The 17218-nt window shown below is 53.0% G+C and overlaps 1 protein-coding gene across 1 annotated transcript in view; it reads right to left on the bottom strand.

Moving 5' to 3' along the window:
• The window catches only part of CROCC2 (ciliary rootlet coiled-coil, rootletin family member 2), a 67211-nt gene that overhangs the window by 22242 nt on the left and 27751 nt on the right, over positions 1-17218 (bottom strand). Inside the window, exons 16-21 of the mRNA XM_064585849.1 lie at positions 11321-11514; positions 7692-7819; positions 7028-7197; positions 6301-6477; positions 4646-4759; positions 1683-1826 (exon numbers count right to left, since the gene is read on the bottom strand). Coding sequence (XP_064441919.1) covers positions 1683-1826; positions 4646-4759; positions 6301-6477; positions 7028-7197; positions 7692-7819; positions 11321-11514 — 927 coding nt within the window. The remainder of the gene's footprint in view (positions 1-1682; positions 1827-4645; positions 4760-6300; positions 6478-7027; positions 7198-7691; positions 7820-11320; positions 11515-17218) is intronic.

The following is a 17218-nucleotide window of genomic DNA, read 5'->3' as shown; positions in this document are numbered from 1 at the left end:
GTGTGTGCGTGTAAGCTGTGCAGTTGCATGAGCCCTTGGTGCGCATCTGTGCGTGCTCGCGGTGTCCATGCGTGTTTCCCTGAGTGCTGTGTCCGCACATGAGGGCATGTGTGTGCATGCCCGTGTGTGCCCGGTGCCGTGTGTTCACGTGTGCATGCGTGCACACCCGTGTAGGGCTTTGGGCAGGGCTGTGGGAAGCCTGGGCCTTCCTTCAGTTTAAAGGCTGTGAAAACGTTATGGTTTCCGTGGCAACGGGGCCAGCCTGGCGCCTGGAGGCTCTTCAGGGCCCGTGCTCCCTGGCTTGTTCCGCCTGCCCCCTCGCCTCAGCCTCCCGCTCCCCCACTCCCTCTCCGGGGGTCCCTCTCCTTTCTGGGGGCTCCTCCCCCTTCTGGGGGTCCCTCTCCTTTCCGGGGGGGCCCCCTCTCTGGGAACCTGAACTTCTCAGGAGGCCTGCGCTTTCTTCTTTCACCTCGCCAGAACAAATGTGCCCCCAGTCTCCTGGCTCCTCCCCTGCAGCCCTTAGTTTTAAAATCTCATTTTGCTTCCCCGTGTGGTCGCTGACCGGGCCTGACTTTGAAATCTGTTGAAAGGAGACCTTTCTCTTTGGGGGCCAAAGTAAACAGCCTGTCATGTTAAATCATGCTCTCTCCCTCCCACTCCCTCTACTGCGGGCCTGTCCCTGGGGGGCTGGGGGAGGGCCGAGGAGCCCCTTTCCTCTCTGCTGCTCGGTCTGGTGCTCCCCTGAGCTCCTGGGTCAGCGCGCTTGCTGCCCGTGGCCTTGGCTCCTAGCCCGGGGAGGGCACGAGGACCCCCCCGCCACGGCCCCACCTGGGCACTGGCTTACCCTCCCCCAGCCCAAATCCCTCTGCCCTCCTGCCCTCCCCTCTCCCAGGCTCCCCAGGTCCTGTCACAGCTCCCTCAGAAACACCTCCCCAATCTGCTTGCCTGCCTTGCCCAGGACTGTCCCCACCGCAGGACACCATCACGTGGCTCCTGGGGGCCCCGTGTCGACCTCGAGGCCTTGGCCAGGTACATGCATGGTCGCCCCCGAAAACCCCACAAAGCCCCCACACTTCTGCCCCTCTACCCCGGGCACCCCCAGTACGGCTTCACCCCACCAGGTGCCCGGTCCCAGGGGAGTCTCTAGCTCATGCTGCCTGCAGGCAGAGCCTGGCCAGCACCACCTCACCGAGGCTCTTCCCAGGGCTGGTAGGATGGAGGGGTCTCTGGGCTGAGGGTCCACCTCCCCCCTCCCCGGGTCACACCTGCCTTTCAGGAAGGCTTTCTCTCCCCTTCTCCTGGCTGCGCCTCTCCCCTCTCCCGGCTGCGCCTCTCCCCTCTCCCGGCATCCCTGCTCTCCTGAAACTGCCTCTGCCCCTCCTGGCACCCCTCCCCCTCCCCTGACATCCCTCCCCCTTCCGCTGGCATCCCTTCCCCTCCCCCTTCCCCTGAAACCCCTCCCCCTCCCTCCCCTGTCCCCCTCCCCGACACCCCCTCCCCCTCTCTCTCCCCTGGCACCTCTCCCCCCTCTCCTGGCACCCCTTCTCCTCACCCCTTCCTGACACCCCTCCCCATCTCCCTCCCCTTTCCCCCTTCCCGACACCCCCCCTCTCCTGGCACCCCTTCTCCTCACTCTTTCCCCTGACACCCCTCCCCCTCTCCCTCCCCTGACACCCCCTCACTTCTCTCCTGGCGTTGCTTCGCTCTGCCGCCATCTTCCGGAGACTCTCGCCCAAAGCCGAGGCCTCTCTCTGATGGGCCGAGATGGCGTCCTCAAACTGGGCCTGCAGGGCCTTCAGCTCTGTGGTCGTGGCGCTGATGGTGGCCTGGAGGGAGCAGCAAACCGGCCACGGCATCCATGGGCAGCCTGAGGCTTGGGCAGCTGGTGGTCTGCTGAGGCCCACGCAGGCAGCCAGACGCTGCCCTCGCTTGGGCCGCACCAGGTGGGCAGGGGCAGAGTGCGGCCTGGGGCTCCAGGTCAGGGTCCTCATGGTGATTGCTGTCAATGCCCCCGATGCCAGGGTCCCAGGGGACATGGTGAGAAAGCCCCAGAGGGGTCTCCCCACGCCTTGCCTCTGGGGTCTCCAGGGCAGGGTGGGCGGCAGGCGCCCAATCAGGGACTCAAGCACTGACCTTTCTCATCCCTAAAATGTTGCTGTTGGGCCCATCCCACTGAGGGGCCAAGAACAGCGATTTGGCAGTGAGAGGGCCCTGCCCTCAAATGTCACAGACTTCAGACCTCCTTGGGCTGGGCAGTGTGCTCAGCGTTCACACCCAGGAGCTTGGGACTGGGCCTCCACCCTCACTGGATGGCCAGGCACGGAAGAAGCTCCCCAGGTCCCTGGCCCCATGGCTGGGGCATCCACTGCGTCTGTTCCCAGATGAAGGGCCTCTAGTCCCCCTCTCTGGGACCCTGCCCATCAGCATAGGGCCAGAAAGGCAGACCCCAGCTCAGAAGACGTGGCAGTGGTGGGGAAGGGGGAGCCATGTCCCCGAGTCCAGGTAAACACAGGGACCCCTCAGCCGAGCCCGTGGTTTCCTGAACTTTCACATGGGTGGGGGCCTTAGGGGAGACCCACATCACTGCAGACGAAACGTGTGAGTACCCGCAGATGTGCCTGGAAAGGGGCCGCAGGGCCCCCCCCACAGAGACTATGCAGCCATGCTCAGGTGGCCCATTCATCCGGGACTCAGCTTGGCCTGGACCTGCCCTCCTGGGGCTGCAGCACTCAGGAGGCTCCCCTCGGGCACTCACCGGTGGGCACTTGGAGGAGGCGGGGGTCCTCTGGGCCCCAGGCTAGGCGGCATTGCTCAAAGCTTTCCTTGTCCACCGGCAAGCACCGCACCTGCTTGCCCGGAGCCTGAGGCCAGCCCGGCTTCCTCACCAGCCGCCCCCCCCCGCCCCTCCTGGCCCCAGGTGGTCTGGGCCCCAGGGTGGTGGTTTCCTGAGCAGGGCGGGGGATGGGGCTTCCTGTTCCAGGAGGCACAGGTGCCCTCACCACTGTCCTGGGCTGGGTTTCTAAGAGACCTCTGCGCTCCCACCCGCCGGGCCTCGGGATTCGTTGGCCGCTGCAGAGTGAGGGCGCTAGCGGGCTGGGGCTCCATCAGGACGGTATCTCCCGCTTTTGGGGAAGGAGCCTCACTGTGCCTCCTCTGCCCCCGCCCCTGCTGTCCTTCCCCACTGACAGGATCACCTTGGGTGGCCGGGTCTGGCTGTCCCCAGCATGGGCCCTGCATGGCTGCGGGGGCCCCACCCGGAAGCCCCTGGGAGGGTTGTGGGCGACAGGGCACTGCCCTGGAGCCCCTCCACCTGCCAGGGGTGTTTCTGATGGCATCCCACACCTGGCTTTCCTCGGCCGGCATCTCTCCTCTCTCTGCCTCCTCAGTGGGTTTTAATTTCCACTTTCCATGCCAAGGTGGCAAAAGAACCCTTAACGAGCTCCCTGAAGTGTCCTGCTGGCTGGCAGGCCACCCCCAGTCCAGGCGCAGACTTGGAGTCAGCACGAGGGAAGATTCCTGAACCAGCCCCTCTCTGAGTTGGGGTGTCAGCTCCCAGGATCTTGGGGGTCGCTCCTGGTTCCCTGACCATGGGTGGGACCGGGGGGCAGCTCGGTGGGGATGGGAGGAAGGAGGGCACAACCCCATGGACCCCCACTCCTCCCATGGGTGGCCCTTGGAAGGGCCACGCAGCCTAAGGGTGGGACAGAGCAGGGTGGGGGCTCCAGGGAGAGAGCCTCTTGGATAAGACTTTCCTGGGTGCCAGGAGCCCCTCCAGGCAGCTCTGCTCACAGTGACCACATCAGGCAGCAGTGGGGCGGGGTGGAAGGTGAAGAGACACCCTGGCTGAGCTCCACACCCCCCCCCCACCCCCCCGCCGGACACAGCAGTAGGCGCCTCGCTCATGGGATGGAGGCACAGGGCCTCCAGGGTCATTGCCCCCACTCCAAGTCCTAGTTGCTACTGCCTGTCCTGTCCCCTGGACATGGGCTCCTGATGGAGTCCGGAGTTCCAGGTGACCCCAGCTGGTTGTCTGAGGCAGCCTCAGTGTGGCGGTGGGCCTATACCTATGGGGGTCTCTCCCATCCCTCATCCCTCGGGGATGCCTCTCTCCTGGCTCGGCTTGGGACTCTCTGTGGATGTCCTTCCCAGGGAGGATCTGCCTTGGGCACAAGGCTGGCCTTTCCAGGTTGGGTTTCTCCTTTGGGAGAGTCTAATGGGCCAGCCCCAAGAGGCCTCACACACATTTCCTGCAGTTCCACTTGACCAAGTGCAGCTCAGGTGCACAGACAGGCAGGGCTGGGTGTCTATGGGCTGGCCAGGGCCCAGGTCTGGGTCTGCCCTTCTCTGCTGCTGGCTCACCTGTGGCCCCAGGCCCTCCTCCGTCGGCTCTTCCTGGACGAGTCTGCTGCTGGGGGAGCAGGGACTGGCTCTCACAGCCCCACGCACCCCCAGCTTTGGTTCATTGGGTTTTTCCTTCCCATTAAGACAGTGTTTCCTCCCAGCAGACCTGGACATTCCCTGGGGGAAATTCAGGCTAAGGGGGGCCAGGACAGAGGGGGCTGTGTACCTGGGACCAGGTAGGAAGGTGCATCTGGGGGTGGCCCTGCTGGGTGCTCAGTGCCTTGCTTGGGCCCACAGGGCTCACCTCGGCTTGCTCATGCTGGCTCTGGGCCTTCTGCTGCACCTGTTCCAGCTCCTGCATGGACCTGGAGAGCTCTTCCCTCAGCAGCCTTCCCTCTGCTTCTTTCAGTGACAGGGCCTGGTGGGATTGGGGGGGTGGTGCTTGTGAGGATCAAGGGCCTCTTTAAGGAGAGGCTAAAGCCTTTGCCAGGATGTGGTGTGTTCCTAATTCCACACCCCTGCTTGGGGAGGAGCATCACCCCAGAGGCAGCCCTTGTCCTGAGTGGGGTCGATGGGGCCTTTTCACTCTGTCTGACATGGCCCAACTTCCGTGCGTATGCTCAGTCAGCTCTCCACACACTGGCTGGCTGATCAGGTGGATGGATAGTCAGACACAGAGATGGATGGTGGCTATGGATGGACAGATGAGTGTGTGGATAGAAGGAAGGATGTTTAAGTGAATGGATAGACAGATGGTCATATAAATGTGTGAATAGATAGTTGGGTGTATGGATAGTTGGATGGATGTTTAAGCAAATTGATGGATAGATGTATGGTTAGGTGTGTGAATGGAAAATCAGGTATGTGGATAGATGGCCATGTATGTAGGACATCTGCTGGGTGTATAGATAGAAGGATGGCAAGTCAGGTGAATGGATGGATGATGGACAGATGAATGGAGGGACAGTCAAGTGCATGGATGGATAGACGGGTGGATGGATTGGTAGATGGGTGGGTGGGTGGGTGGGTGGGTAGATGGATTGATGGATGGATGGGTGGGTGGGTGGATGGATGGATGGATGGATGGATGGATTGGTGGATGGATGGATGGATGGATTGGGGGGTGGATGGGTGGATGGATTAGGGGTGGATGGGTGGATGGATGCTCAGTGCCTTGCTTGGGACATGTCAGACAGAGTGAAAAGGCCCCATCAACCCCACTCGACACAATGGATTGGTGGGGGGATGGATGGATTGATGGATGAGTGGATGGAAGGATGGATGGATAGATGGATGGATGGATTGGTGGATGGATGGATGGATGGATTGGTGGATGGATGGATGGATGGATGGATTGGTGGATGAATGGATAGATGAATTGGTGGATGGATGGATGGATGGATGGATAAATGGGGGATAGATGAATTGGTAGATAAATGGATGGATGAATGGATTGGTGGGTGGATGGGTGGATGAATTAGTGGATGGATGGATGGATGGATGGATGGATGGATGGATGGATGGATGGATGAATGGATTGGTGGATGAATGGATGGGTGGATGGATTGGTGGATGGATGGATTGGTGGATGGATGGATGGATTGGTGGGTGGATGGATGAATTAGTGGATGGATGGATGGATGGATGGGTGGGTGGATGGATGGATTGGTGCGTGGATGGGTGGATGGATGGATGGATTGGTGCGTGGATGGATTGGTGGGTGGATGGGTGGATGGATTGATGAATGAATGGATGGATGAATTGGTGGATGAATGGATGAATGGATGGATGGATGGATGGGTTGCTGGATGGATGTCTGTCCCCCAGAACTTCTGTGGAAGACCAAAGCTGCAGTAGCAGTGACCTAGAAAGGTTGCGCTCATAGCCCTCTTGCTGGGTCAGAGAAGGCATGGTGAAGTGGATGTGAGGGTTCCTTGCTGCCTCATAGTGCCCCATCACCTGTTGCATCTCATGTTCCAGTTGGAGGAGACTCCTGTCCCTCTCGTGCTTCAAGCTCTGAATTTCCTCCTTCAGAGCCTCCCTCTTGGCTACATTCTTTGCTACCAGCTTCTTCTCCTGTTCCAAACAGCGAGCTGCCACTTCCTTTTCCTCTGTCAGAGACAGATGCAGCGTCTCCTGGGCCAATGCAAAGGAATAGGCTGTGTAGGCTGCATAGGTCAGGACATGTGAGACCAGCAGGTCCTAAGTGAGACCTGGTTCGTGGGACATCAGGGCAGGACAGGTCCCCAGAGGTTGTCTACCCCAGTCAGCCATATACCACTTGTCTTACCCAGTGACACCAAAGCAAGAGCTGGGTCTCACCATCTGCCCTCCCACTTTTATGTAGTGGTTCATAAACCTCTCCTGAGCCTCCACATTCGTAAGATGTATAATATGTCAAGCAAGACCTTCAGGGAAAGCTCCCTCCAGCTACTGGCCCTCAGACTGCAGCCAGGTCAGCCTGCCCAAGGCCTGGCCTCTTCTGCACACACGTTCCAGGCCCTGGATGGCCCAGGCTCACTTGAACTAGGAAGAGTCCTCCTCTGGCCTAGCCACAGCATGGCTGGGGCACCTCTGTCTCCTGGCTGGTCTCTTAGGCCTCCACCCTTAAGTGTCTGCTGCATTTTGGGACGTGGTGGACTCCGGGGAGGTGACCAGGCAACTGGGTGGCCCAACGGAAGCAGACCTTCTCCCTCTGGAGCCGAGCCAGGTCCTCGTGGTGGGCCAGCGCCTGGCTCTCCAGGGCCAGCTGCATCTCCCGCTCCTGCTGTACCACTTGCCGCCGAAGCCGCCCCACGTCCCACTGTAGCTTTGTCTCCTGGACCTCCCAGGTACTCTTCAGCTGCTGCATTTCCACTGTGAAGTGACAGGTGCATCCGGGACTGGCCATAGGCCCCCCCAGCATGGAAGCCCTGTGGCCCTTACAAACTCCCTGTGGAGCGCCGGGCCCACAGAGGGACAGCCACCTGCTCTGAGGGGGCTGTCAGAGCCGGGGGGACAAAGCACTCCGTGCCCCACTGCAGTGTGTGTGTCCTAAGTTCTCACCTTGTACTGGCTATGGCCAGGCGCCCAAGGCAGGGCGGGCTGAACAGGGAGCACAGGGGAGGGGCAGGGAGCCAGCATGCTGATCCTGTGGCTGCAGCCCAGTTTCGCGCCTGGGCCCAGCATTGGAAGCAGGCAGGACGGGTGCCCATCCCTCCCAGACAATAGTGGCAGGAACCGTTCAGCCCCGGGAGCTCTCGGCCTGTGTTCATGCTCCTTCGGGGGACTGGGGAGTGGGGGCAGCACATCTGGGGGTCGAGATCCACTGAAGGGGGGAGAGGAGCCAAGAGAGCCCGCCTGAGGAGCACCTTGCAGGGCCTGCCGAGCAAGCCGCACGCTCTGGGCCTCTCCCTCCAGCTGTTCCCGCTGGTCCTGTAGCTGCCTCAACAGCTGGTGGGTCTCAAAGAGGCTGCTCTGCAGAGAGTCCCTCTCGGCCCTGCAGAGAGTCATCAGACAGTGGGGCCCGTCACCTGGGCGGTCCTGCCGTTGAGGGGTGGTGCAGAGCGCAGTTGCTAGACAGTAGGACGGTGCCTGCCAAGGCCAGGCTCATCAGTCAGAAGATAAACAGAATGAACATCTCATTCATTTTAAATCTCTAAAACCAAAGTGGGCCCCGCACAAATTCATCTTTCAGATGGATTAAAGAGCTAAATGAAACAAAACAAAACAAACAACTCAGAACTATAAAAGCAGTAGAGGGGCGTCTGGGTGGCTCAGTCGGTTAAGCATCTGACTCTTGATTTCAGCTCAGGTCATGATCTCAGGGTCGTGAGATCGAGTCCTGTGTTGGGCTCCATGCAGGGCGTGAAGCCTGTTTAAGATTCTCTCTCTCCCTCTGCTTCTCCCCCTCTTTCCCCACCCCCGTGAGCATGCTCCCTCTCTCTCTAAAAAAAGAAATAGTCGAGAAAAACACAGAACCATATTTTAAAATCTTCTTAAGACACAAAAGCCAGAAGACAAAAATAAAGAGGCCAGCAGATCTAAATACACTTAAAGGCGGGGGGATGGTTGGGCAGAAAAGATTGCATAAACCAACTTAAATGACAAGGGACAGACTTGAAGAAAAAAATCTGCACTAAAAAGACAAAGAATTAATATCCACCATATGGGAAGAGCTTCTGTCTATCAATGACAGAAAGTCAGCTGATCCTACAGAAAAATGAAAAAAAAAAAAAAAAAAGACTGTTATTCACAAAGAAAACACAAAGGGAGAATGAACATATAAAGCTTACTCAACCTTACTAGGGCTCAAGGAGATTCAAATTACAACCATGAGGTGTTATTGACCATGTATCAGATTGACAAAACTTTAAACAATGGTAATATTCTACGTGGGCAAGGATGTGGGGACCATTTTCTTTGTGGAGAGGAGGCTGGGAAATTTCAAAATTTAAAGTGTGCCTATCTTCCAGCCCGCAGTCCCATTCCCACATGTCAGTTCTCCAGAAATACCCAGGAACCAGCACTGCATGTACAAGATGCTCACTGCAGCTTTATATAGGGTATTGACTGGACTTGGCTTCCATGCTGATAAACGGCAGCATGTTGGAAATGGTGGTGCATCTAGTGAGCTGTTGCTGAGGACAAGGAAACTCTATTCTCTATTCTCTGAGCAAAAGGGCACACGTAGCCTGATTCCGCCGTGCTAAGCTGCCTCCGGGTCAGGAAGTACCTGGAAAGGTACAGCAGCTTTCCTCTCTGGAGAGGCTGATAAAGGGGCTTGAAGTCGTTGTCAGCCGTCAACCGGCCAACCAGCGAGTCCTAACCGTTACTAGGCTCTGCCCTGTGCTGGGTGGCGTAGGGTGAAGAAAGGAACCAGCCAAACAACACACATGCAAACACCACAAACACTCAAACAGCAAGCACACAACCCCACCCAAGTCAATGGGTCAGGGAGGGCGTGGGCCATGCAGGCCCTTGCTGACCCTGACCCTGATGGCCCTCCACCCCGGCCCCCTGCACACCGCTGGCACCTTTGTTGGGGGGGGGTAGGGAGGGCACATTGACAACTTCCAGGGCTCCCTGATGCCTGCGGAGCCCAGAAACTTCACTTCTCTGATATCCAGTCTCTATCCTTGTCAGCACCCCACCTGTTCCCCACTCCCCGCATCTGTGTGAGCACCCCCTCTGTGGGGAATGCTCTCCCCAACACCTTGAACCCACCTCCTCCCAGATATCAGCCTGGTCCCCTCTGGGAAAAGTGGTCTCTGCCGCTCAGACACCAGAATTTTCACCTCAAAGCCTGGGAATCTGAGGGTGTGTCCAGTCTGTCCGCCCCCAGGAGCCCCGAGCAGCTCAGCCTCCTGCAGCAGAGGCCCGGTGTGACCAGCCAGGGTGCGGGCAGGGGGCAGGCAGGGACTCCACCCAGCTCTCTGGCTGGTGAGAGAGCCAGCACCCTGCGAACTAAGAGCGTGTCCCTGGGGCTGCAGCCCCGTTGGGACCTGGCTGTGGGAGCTGCAGGACCCTGAGCCCTGGGCCCTCCCTCACCGTCATCCAGCCTGCTGCGGGAGACGCAATATACAGCAGGACTTCTGGTACTTGCTCGTTGTCAACATTACCTCGGAGCTCACCGAAACTGCCGTGATCAAACCCTCCAGCCCCACTGAGCCAGCCAGATAAACACACAGTGTGTGTGCCAGGTATATGTGGCTTGACGAGTCCCCAGCAGCCTTGTCAGCAGAAGCTCAGACTGCTCAGTGTGAAGTGCTGTTTAACGAGCAGCTGGCTCTGTCTGGGGGCCACTGGGCTGCCATGTGCAGAGGCCCTGGGCCCAGAGGTCAGGTCTGAGCCTGGAGAGAGGATCCTGGGCTGCTGAGGCATCTGCCGGTGATCTGGGCAGCAGATGTTGGCAGGTGATAGGGGCCTCTACCCCCACTCTTCTGAGTACCTGTGGGGCTTGGGAGGGGGTAACAGGCAGGGACCCTCTGCTCCTGCTGACCCAGAGTAGGTTTCGTTAGGTTTTCTGTTCCAATTTCTCTGTCAGCTTTCATTTGCAAAAGGTTTGTCTGTGAGGATGTTTAAGGACCTGGGACTTGAAGGGTTCTCGTGACTCCCAGATTCTGGAATTCCAGGAGGAAACCTTTCTAAAAAATACTTAGATGTTCTCAAGAGAGCCTACAAGTTTGGGGGCAGAAAGCCACCAGCTTTTGGATTTCCACAGAGACCTTGGGACCAGCTCAGCTCACCGGGCAATAGCATACAGGCACCGTGTTCTTGCCTCCAAGTGCCTATTTCATGTCTTCTGGAAGGGGCCCCTGAAAGTCTTTGAAGCTCACCCTGCCCTCAACCTCATGGTTCCCTGGGGCTGACACTGTCCCTGGCTTCAGGGATGTGCCTGTGACTCCAGCCTGCCAATCTAGGCCCTGCAAATCCCAGGACTGGTTCAGGGCCTTCAAATGGCTCACGATGGCCAATGGTAGCAGCTCTTGGGCTTTGTGGGGAGAAGGGCAGTACGTCCAATGGAGGAGGGAGCCTGGAGTGGCCATTGACCATTTGCCACCTCTCACCCTGAGCCTGCCTGAGAACAAAATCCCTGAGTTAAGTAAAACTGAGCAGGGAGAGACAGGATTCTGATAGCACTGTGGGAGCACCTGGATCCAGCCTTGCCTGAAGCCATGTGTACCTGAACTTCTTAGATCCATGAGCAAGACATCCTATGCCTTCTTTCTGCTAGTCTGAACTGGGTTCCTGGTTACTTGCAATCTAGCCAGTGTAGCCGCCTTGCTCAGGAGCGCCATCCCAGGGCTCTCACTACATTCACTTCTAGATGCTCCTCCTATCCAGGCACTGAGTTTGCCCCTCACTCACAGCCTCTCTCCCACGTAGACAGAATTGCTCCACCCTACAGTCGCTGAGTAAGTGCCTGCCCCCTGCCCCACTCCAGGCTCTTCCAGGGTGAGGCCATGTGGACACAACCTGTTGGTAGGGCCCCAGGTACCTGAGGTCAGTTGCCTCCTCAGCTGTGAGCTGGACCTGCCTCTCCAGGGCCTCCTGTTTGGCCAGCAGCTGGGTCCGCTCCTCAGACAAAGCCTCCTTCTCCTGCAGGGCCCTCTGCAGAGTGTCCATCTGGGCCTCCTGGTCCTGCAGGCTCTGGGCCAGCTGTTCTTCCAAGGCCTGTTTCTTGCATGTGACCTGGGGGTGGGGTGGGGAAGGGACAGTCTGGCAGAGTGGGAGGGTGAGGGGCCTTTCAAGAGAAAAGAAGCAATTTTGTGCAGAATGACATGGAGGAAAAGATGGGGAGGAGAGTGAACGGAAGACAGATTGGACCTCAGAAGTGCCCATGTGTGTTTTCACAGCAGAGGGGCATCCACTCCCGCAGCCGTGTTGGAGAAGTCCCTGAACCGAACATTCCCAGGGAAGAGCCAGCCGCTAGTCTAAATGGTAACCTTGGTTGGCCCACAAGTGTCCAGGGGGCAGGAAATATCACACAGCAATGGCAGTAGAAGGTGGCAGAGGACCAGACTGCTGAGGACAAACACTTCCATCGAGAATATCACAAGAATCTAGACAGAATATGACACAGGGATCTGTACAAGGCCTCAGAGAGCTGCCAAGGCAGTGGGGACAAAAGGAGCCGAGACCTAGAGGGAGGGACTCAGAGGAATAAGCCCACCACTTGGCATCTCTTCTCTCTTCAGAATTTGCTGACCTCGAAGTTTTGGCTGAGAAACTGAGAAGCCGAGGAGCGTTTCTGACAGTGCTATGGCCTCAGGGGAACAAAAACTCAAGTTCAGAGCCATCATAGCAGAGGGACCCTAACAAACACCCCAGCGTTTAGTTGCATTCACCACAGGGCTTTGCCCTGGTAGTGGTACTGAATCGGAAATAGATCATCCCTCATAAAAGCTGAAGCTCAGGTTTGAATCACTTCAACCAGGGACTATGGTGATCATTCACTGCCCACCAGAACCCAAAGTAAGTCTTCTCTGGAAGAAGAATAGCGTCATCAAGATCCTCAAGTTGTTTCTACAGTTTTTTACCTATGATACTTGGCATTTAATCAACATTACCAGGCATACCAGGAGATAGGATCATATGGCAAAAAACACATGTAAGAACATAAAATAAATACCGATGTCTCCCTGCCCTCTTGGATACTCAGGTATTGGAGTCATTGGACACAGAGTTTAAAATAGCTGTAATTCGACATTTGAGAAGATGGACGGCAAGATGTAGAATTTCACAACAGAACTAGAAACTAGAAACAATCTAATTTTAAAATACAGTAATCAAAATTAATAAATATATGGTTTCAATGCCAGCTTAGAAAGAAGAGAGGACTACTCATCTGGAAGACAGATGAAAGAATGTATTCAGACTGAGTCATGAAGAGAAAAAAGGATGAAAAACACGGAAGAGAGGGTACCAGATACATGCGATGAGGTAAAAAGGCCCAACATTGTACGATCGAAGTTGCAGTAGGAGAGGAGAGGGACTATTGGAACAGATACTGCACAAGAATGTCCCAAATCCAGTAAAATCCATCAAGCCACAGATTTAAAATGAGCCATAATCCTCCAATAGGATAAATACAAAGAAAATGTCACAGAGACAGAGCAAAGTGAAGTTTCTGAATACCAAAGATAAAGAAATACACTTTTTAAAACCAGAGGGAAAAACACACGTTACCTTAAAATGAGCAACACTAAGACTGACGTCTGATTTCCAAGCAGCAACAAAGAAAGTCAGAAGATGGTGGGATGAATTCATCAAAATGCTGAAGGCAAATAATGGCTATCCTAGTATTCTATAACCTATAAAAAATATTCTTCAAATGTCGAGACCAGAACTTTCTGCTTCTGATAATGGTGAAGGAGCTGGTTGAAGACCAGCCCTCCCACAGCTGGAGCAGCTGGAAAATCTATGCAGCACACCTGCAACATAACTACCTGTATGAGGGCCCAAGAGGTGCCAAAGCGGCCAAGACCCAAGGAGACGTGGATGCAGCCGAGCCCGACACTCCGCCACAGATTTTCCTTGTGGTATCGGCCAGCTCCTAAGCAGCACAAGGCCCAGAGCCTTCACAGCCAAGCATAAGGCCTTAGCTAAAAGGCTGGGAACTTGACTTAGGGTTTCAGCAGGCTTACGAGACTAGGGAGACCTAACCTGGAGTTCAAAGCTACCAAAGCAGCTGCGGTGTGAGAGGTGAAGAGATCAGAGGGGAGGGGAGACTCAGATTCTGTATTGTTTTTAAAAACGGTACTGATTTTTTAAAGAATATAACTCCAAAGAAGTATGGGGCCAAGGGACTATAATCTGAATGAGAAGTGGCAGCCGAGAATCTGAGAAGTTAGGTGGAACTTCGGGCAGTCTTAACAGAATTGAGAAAACAAAACCTGGAGGTAGGGCTCACCAGAAGCTAGAGGCCCTGGTCAGCACCCGACACGTCCAGTGAGGGGCCCGGGAGAGCTGTGCTAGACCCTAGAGCACACCAGAAATAGGCTGCTCCTCACAGGAGACTGAAACCCACTTACAAACCAGCTTGAGCTCAGACTGGCGAAAGGTGATCTGCCCCTGCTCTGACTTCCCAAAATCAAAAGCAAATTCCCTCTGGAAAAAGTTGTTATCATTCAGAGTCTCAAGTTATCTCTACAAAAACATAAAGTCTTATTCAACAAAATTATTATGCATATCAAGAGGCAAGACCACATGACTGAAAACCAAGAGATAAAAAGACAACAGAAAGAGAACCATTCTGGGATGCAGATGTTGGAGTTATCAAAGACTTGAAAAAGATTATAATTAATAGCTGTGAAGATAAAGCATTTGGCCAGATAACTGAAGTGTGTGTGTGTGTGTGTGTGTGCATTGTCAAAGTGACCATTTAAGGCAAAAATATGAATAATATATTGTACGGTTTATAACAGCACATGTAGAAATAAAATATACTGCAAGAAGAGCACAAAGGATGGGATGGATAAATGTAATACATGTTGTGAAGGTCTTAAATTGTTTTTGAAGTAGTATAATATTTGAATATAAATTATGCATATCATAATTTTAGTATAATTACTAAAATAATAAGGAAAAGAAGTATAGCTTAGAAATACCAATAGAGAACATAAAGTGGAATACTACATAAATATACAACTAACCCAAAACAAGGTCAGAAACAAGGAATTTAAAAATGTGGTGTTTTTTTGGGGAAGATTTTATTTATTTATTTGACAGAGAGAGACACAGCGAGAGAGGGAACACAAGCAGGGAGAGTGGGAGAGGGAGAAGCAGGCTTCCCGCTGAGCAGGGAGCCTGATGCGGGGCTCGATCCCAGGACCCCAGGATCATGACCTGAGCCGAAGGCAGACGCTTAACGACTGAGCCACTAGGCGCCCATAAAAATGTGTTTTTAATGAGACAAATAGAAAACAAGTACCAAAATGGCAGAATAAACCAAGCATATCAACGGTTACATTAAATGTAAATGGTACAAACACTCCAATTACCAAGTAGACTGTCAGAGTAAACATAAAAGAAAGACCCAACCATATGCTTTTTACAAGAAATACACTCTAAATGTATTTTAGAGTGATCTAAATCTATTGAAGGATATACAGTGAAAACACTAAGCATGAGAAAATTAGTGTGTCTCTATCACTATCACTAGATGCCAAGGAAAAGAGTGTCGCTGGAAAGGAGAGGGGACACTTTATGATGATGAGAAGTCCATGCATCATGAAGACATAAAATACTAAATGTGTGTGCACCTAACAATAGGAATTCAAAACATGAGGCAAAAAAGGACAGGACTAAAGTTTGAAATAGACAATTCTGCAATCACAGATAGAGATTTTAATGCTCTTCCAGCACTAATTGTTAGAACAAGTAGACAAACACAACCAGCCAAGTAAAACCAATAAATAAAACAAGTAAAACAGACAGACAAAGAGCCAGTAAGGACATGGAAGATTTCAACCATGTTGGAACTGATGTTTATAGACCTTACATGCCCCCATTATACCATTGTGCACTCTTCTCACATGAGCTCCTATAAGCCATAAAACATGCCCTTAGATCCATTCCAATAGCATGGAGTAGGTTTTCTTTTTTCTTTTTTAAAGATTTCATTTATTTATTTGAGAAAGAGAGAGACGGCAAGAGAGAGCACAATCGGGGTGAGTGGCAGAGGGAGAAGCAGACTCCCCGCGGAGCAGGGAGCCCCATGTGGGGCTCGATCCCAGGACCCCGGGATCGTGATCTGAGCCGAAGGCAGACGCTTCACCGACTGAGCCACCCAAGTGTCCCCTGGAGTATGTTTTCTGAGCACAATGGAATTATATTAAAAATAGGTAACAAATAGGTACTTAGAAAATCCGTATGTTTGAGGTTAGGCAATGTACATCAATAACCCACAGGTCAGAAAAGAAGTCACACAGAGAATGAGAAAATAGCTTGATCTGCAGGGTAATGAAGCGCAACAAGCGAAGTCATCAGTGCGCAGAACAGAGACATGAGGCGACAGGAACCCTGAGGAGCCTCCATGTTTAAGAAATTGAACTCATTATCAAAACACTTCACACAAGGGAAACTCCGGACTGAAATGACTTCACTAGTGAATTCTACCAACATTTAGGGAAGAAATAACATCAACGTTAAAATGCTTTCAGGAAATAAATAAATTTCCCAACTGATTTTATGAGGCCCTGGGTCCAAATCTGACAAAAACATGATGAGAAAAGTAAATCACAGACTGCTAGTCTTCATGAATATAAATGCAAAAATCCTTCACAAAACATTGAATCCAAAAATATATAAAAAGGCTATTAACCTATGACCAAGTAAGGTTTATCTCGGGTATGCAAAGTTGGTGTAACATTAAAAAATTAACCAATATAATTCAGCCCATTAATAATAAGAAGAACAATGACGTGATCATCTTGATAAAGAAAAAACATTTAAAAAAATTCAAAACCCATCCATGATAAAAACGACCAGGACCCCTCTCAACACGCTAGGAATGAAAGGAACATCCTCAGTGTGATGAGGGGCATCCACGAAAGGCCCATCGATAACATTGTACAGAAGCAAAACACTAAATTCCTTCCCGGGGTCGGGGGGAAGGATAGCCACTCTCACGGTCTTTACAACTTTGTTCTAAGGCTCCTTAACGTGCATCAAAAGAAGAACATGTAAGAGTCACCAAGATTGGAAAGAAAACTGTTGCTTTTCACAGAGGCCATGACTATGAACATGGAAAACCCTGGAGCTCACGAGTGAGCTTGGCAAGGTCACGTGACTCAAAGTTCATAGATGAGACTGTACTTCTCTACACTAATAATGAACACTAGGAAAATAAAATTAAAACAGCAAGGCAATTCACAATATCAAATTTAAGAATCAATTTAATCAAATGGGCAAGACTTTTACACTGAGCACAGAACACAGCTGAGAGAATTAAGAGATATACCACAGCTTCACGGAGGGACACTGCGATGACGCTAAGGTGTCCAGGCTTCTGAAACTGACCTATAAAGTCAACACAATCTCAACCGAGGTTCTAGCAAGCTTTTGGGGGTGGGGGAAATGACAGAAATTCATAAGCTCATTGTGAAATGTACATGGATATGTAAAAAATTTAGAACAGTCAAAACCATTTTGAAAAAGAAGAATAAAGCTGTGCCTGGGTGACTCAGTCAGTTAAGTGTCTGCCTTTGGCTTGGGTCATGATCTTGGGGTCTTGGGATCGAGCCCTGCGTCGGGCTCCCTCCTCAGCGGGGATTCTGCTTCTCCCTCTACCCCTCACCCCGACTGTACTCTTTCTTGCTATCTCTCTCTCTCAAATAAATAAATAAAACCTTTAAAAAAAAGAAAGAAAAAGAAGATTGGAGGACTCATGCTA

This window comes from Mirounga angustirostris, unplaced genomic scaffold (assembly GCF_029215605.1).
Source record: "Mirounga angustirostris isolate CCGP_5_RB_7025 unplaced genomic scaffold, mMirAng1.0.hap1 SCAF_3, whole genome shotgun sequence".
Taxonomy (NCBI): Eukaryota; Metazoa; Chordata; class Mammalia; order Carnivora; family Phocidae; genus Mirounga; species Mirounga angustirostris.
The sequence above is the reverse complement of the archived record's forward strand: the minus strand, read 5'-3'. Positions and strand labels throughout refer to the sequence as shown.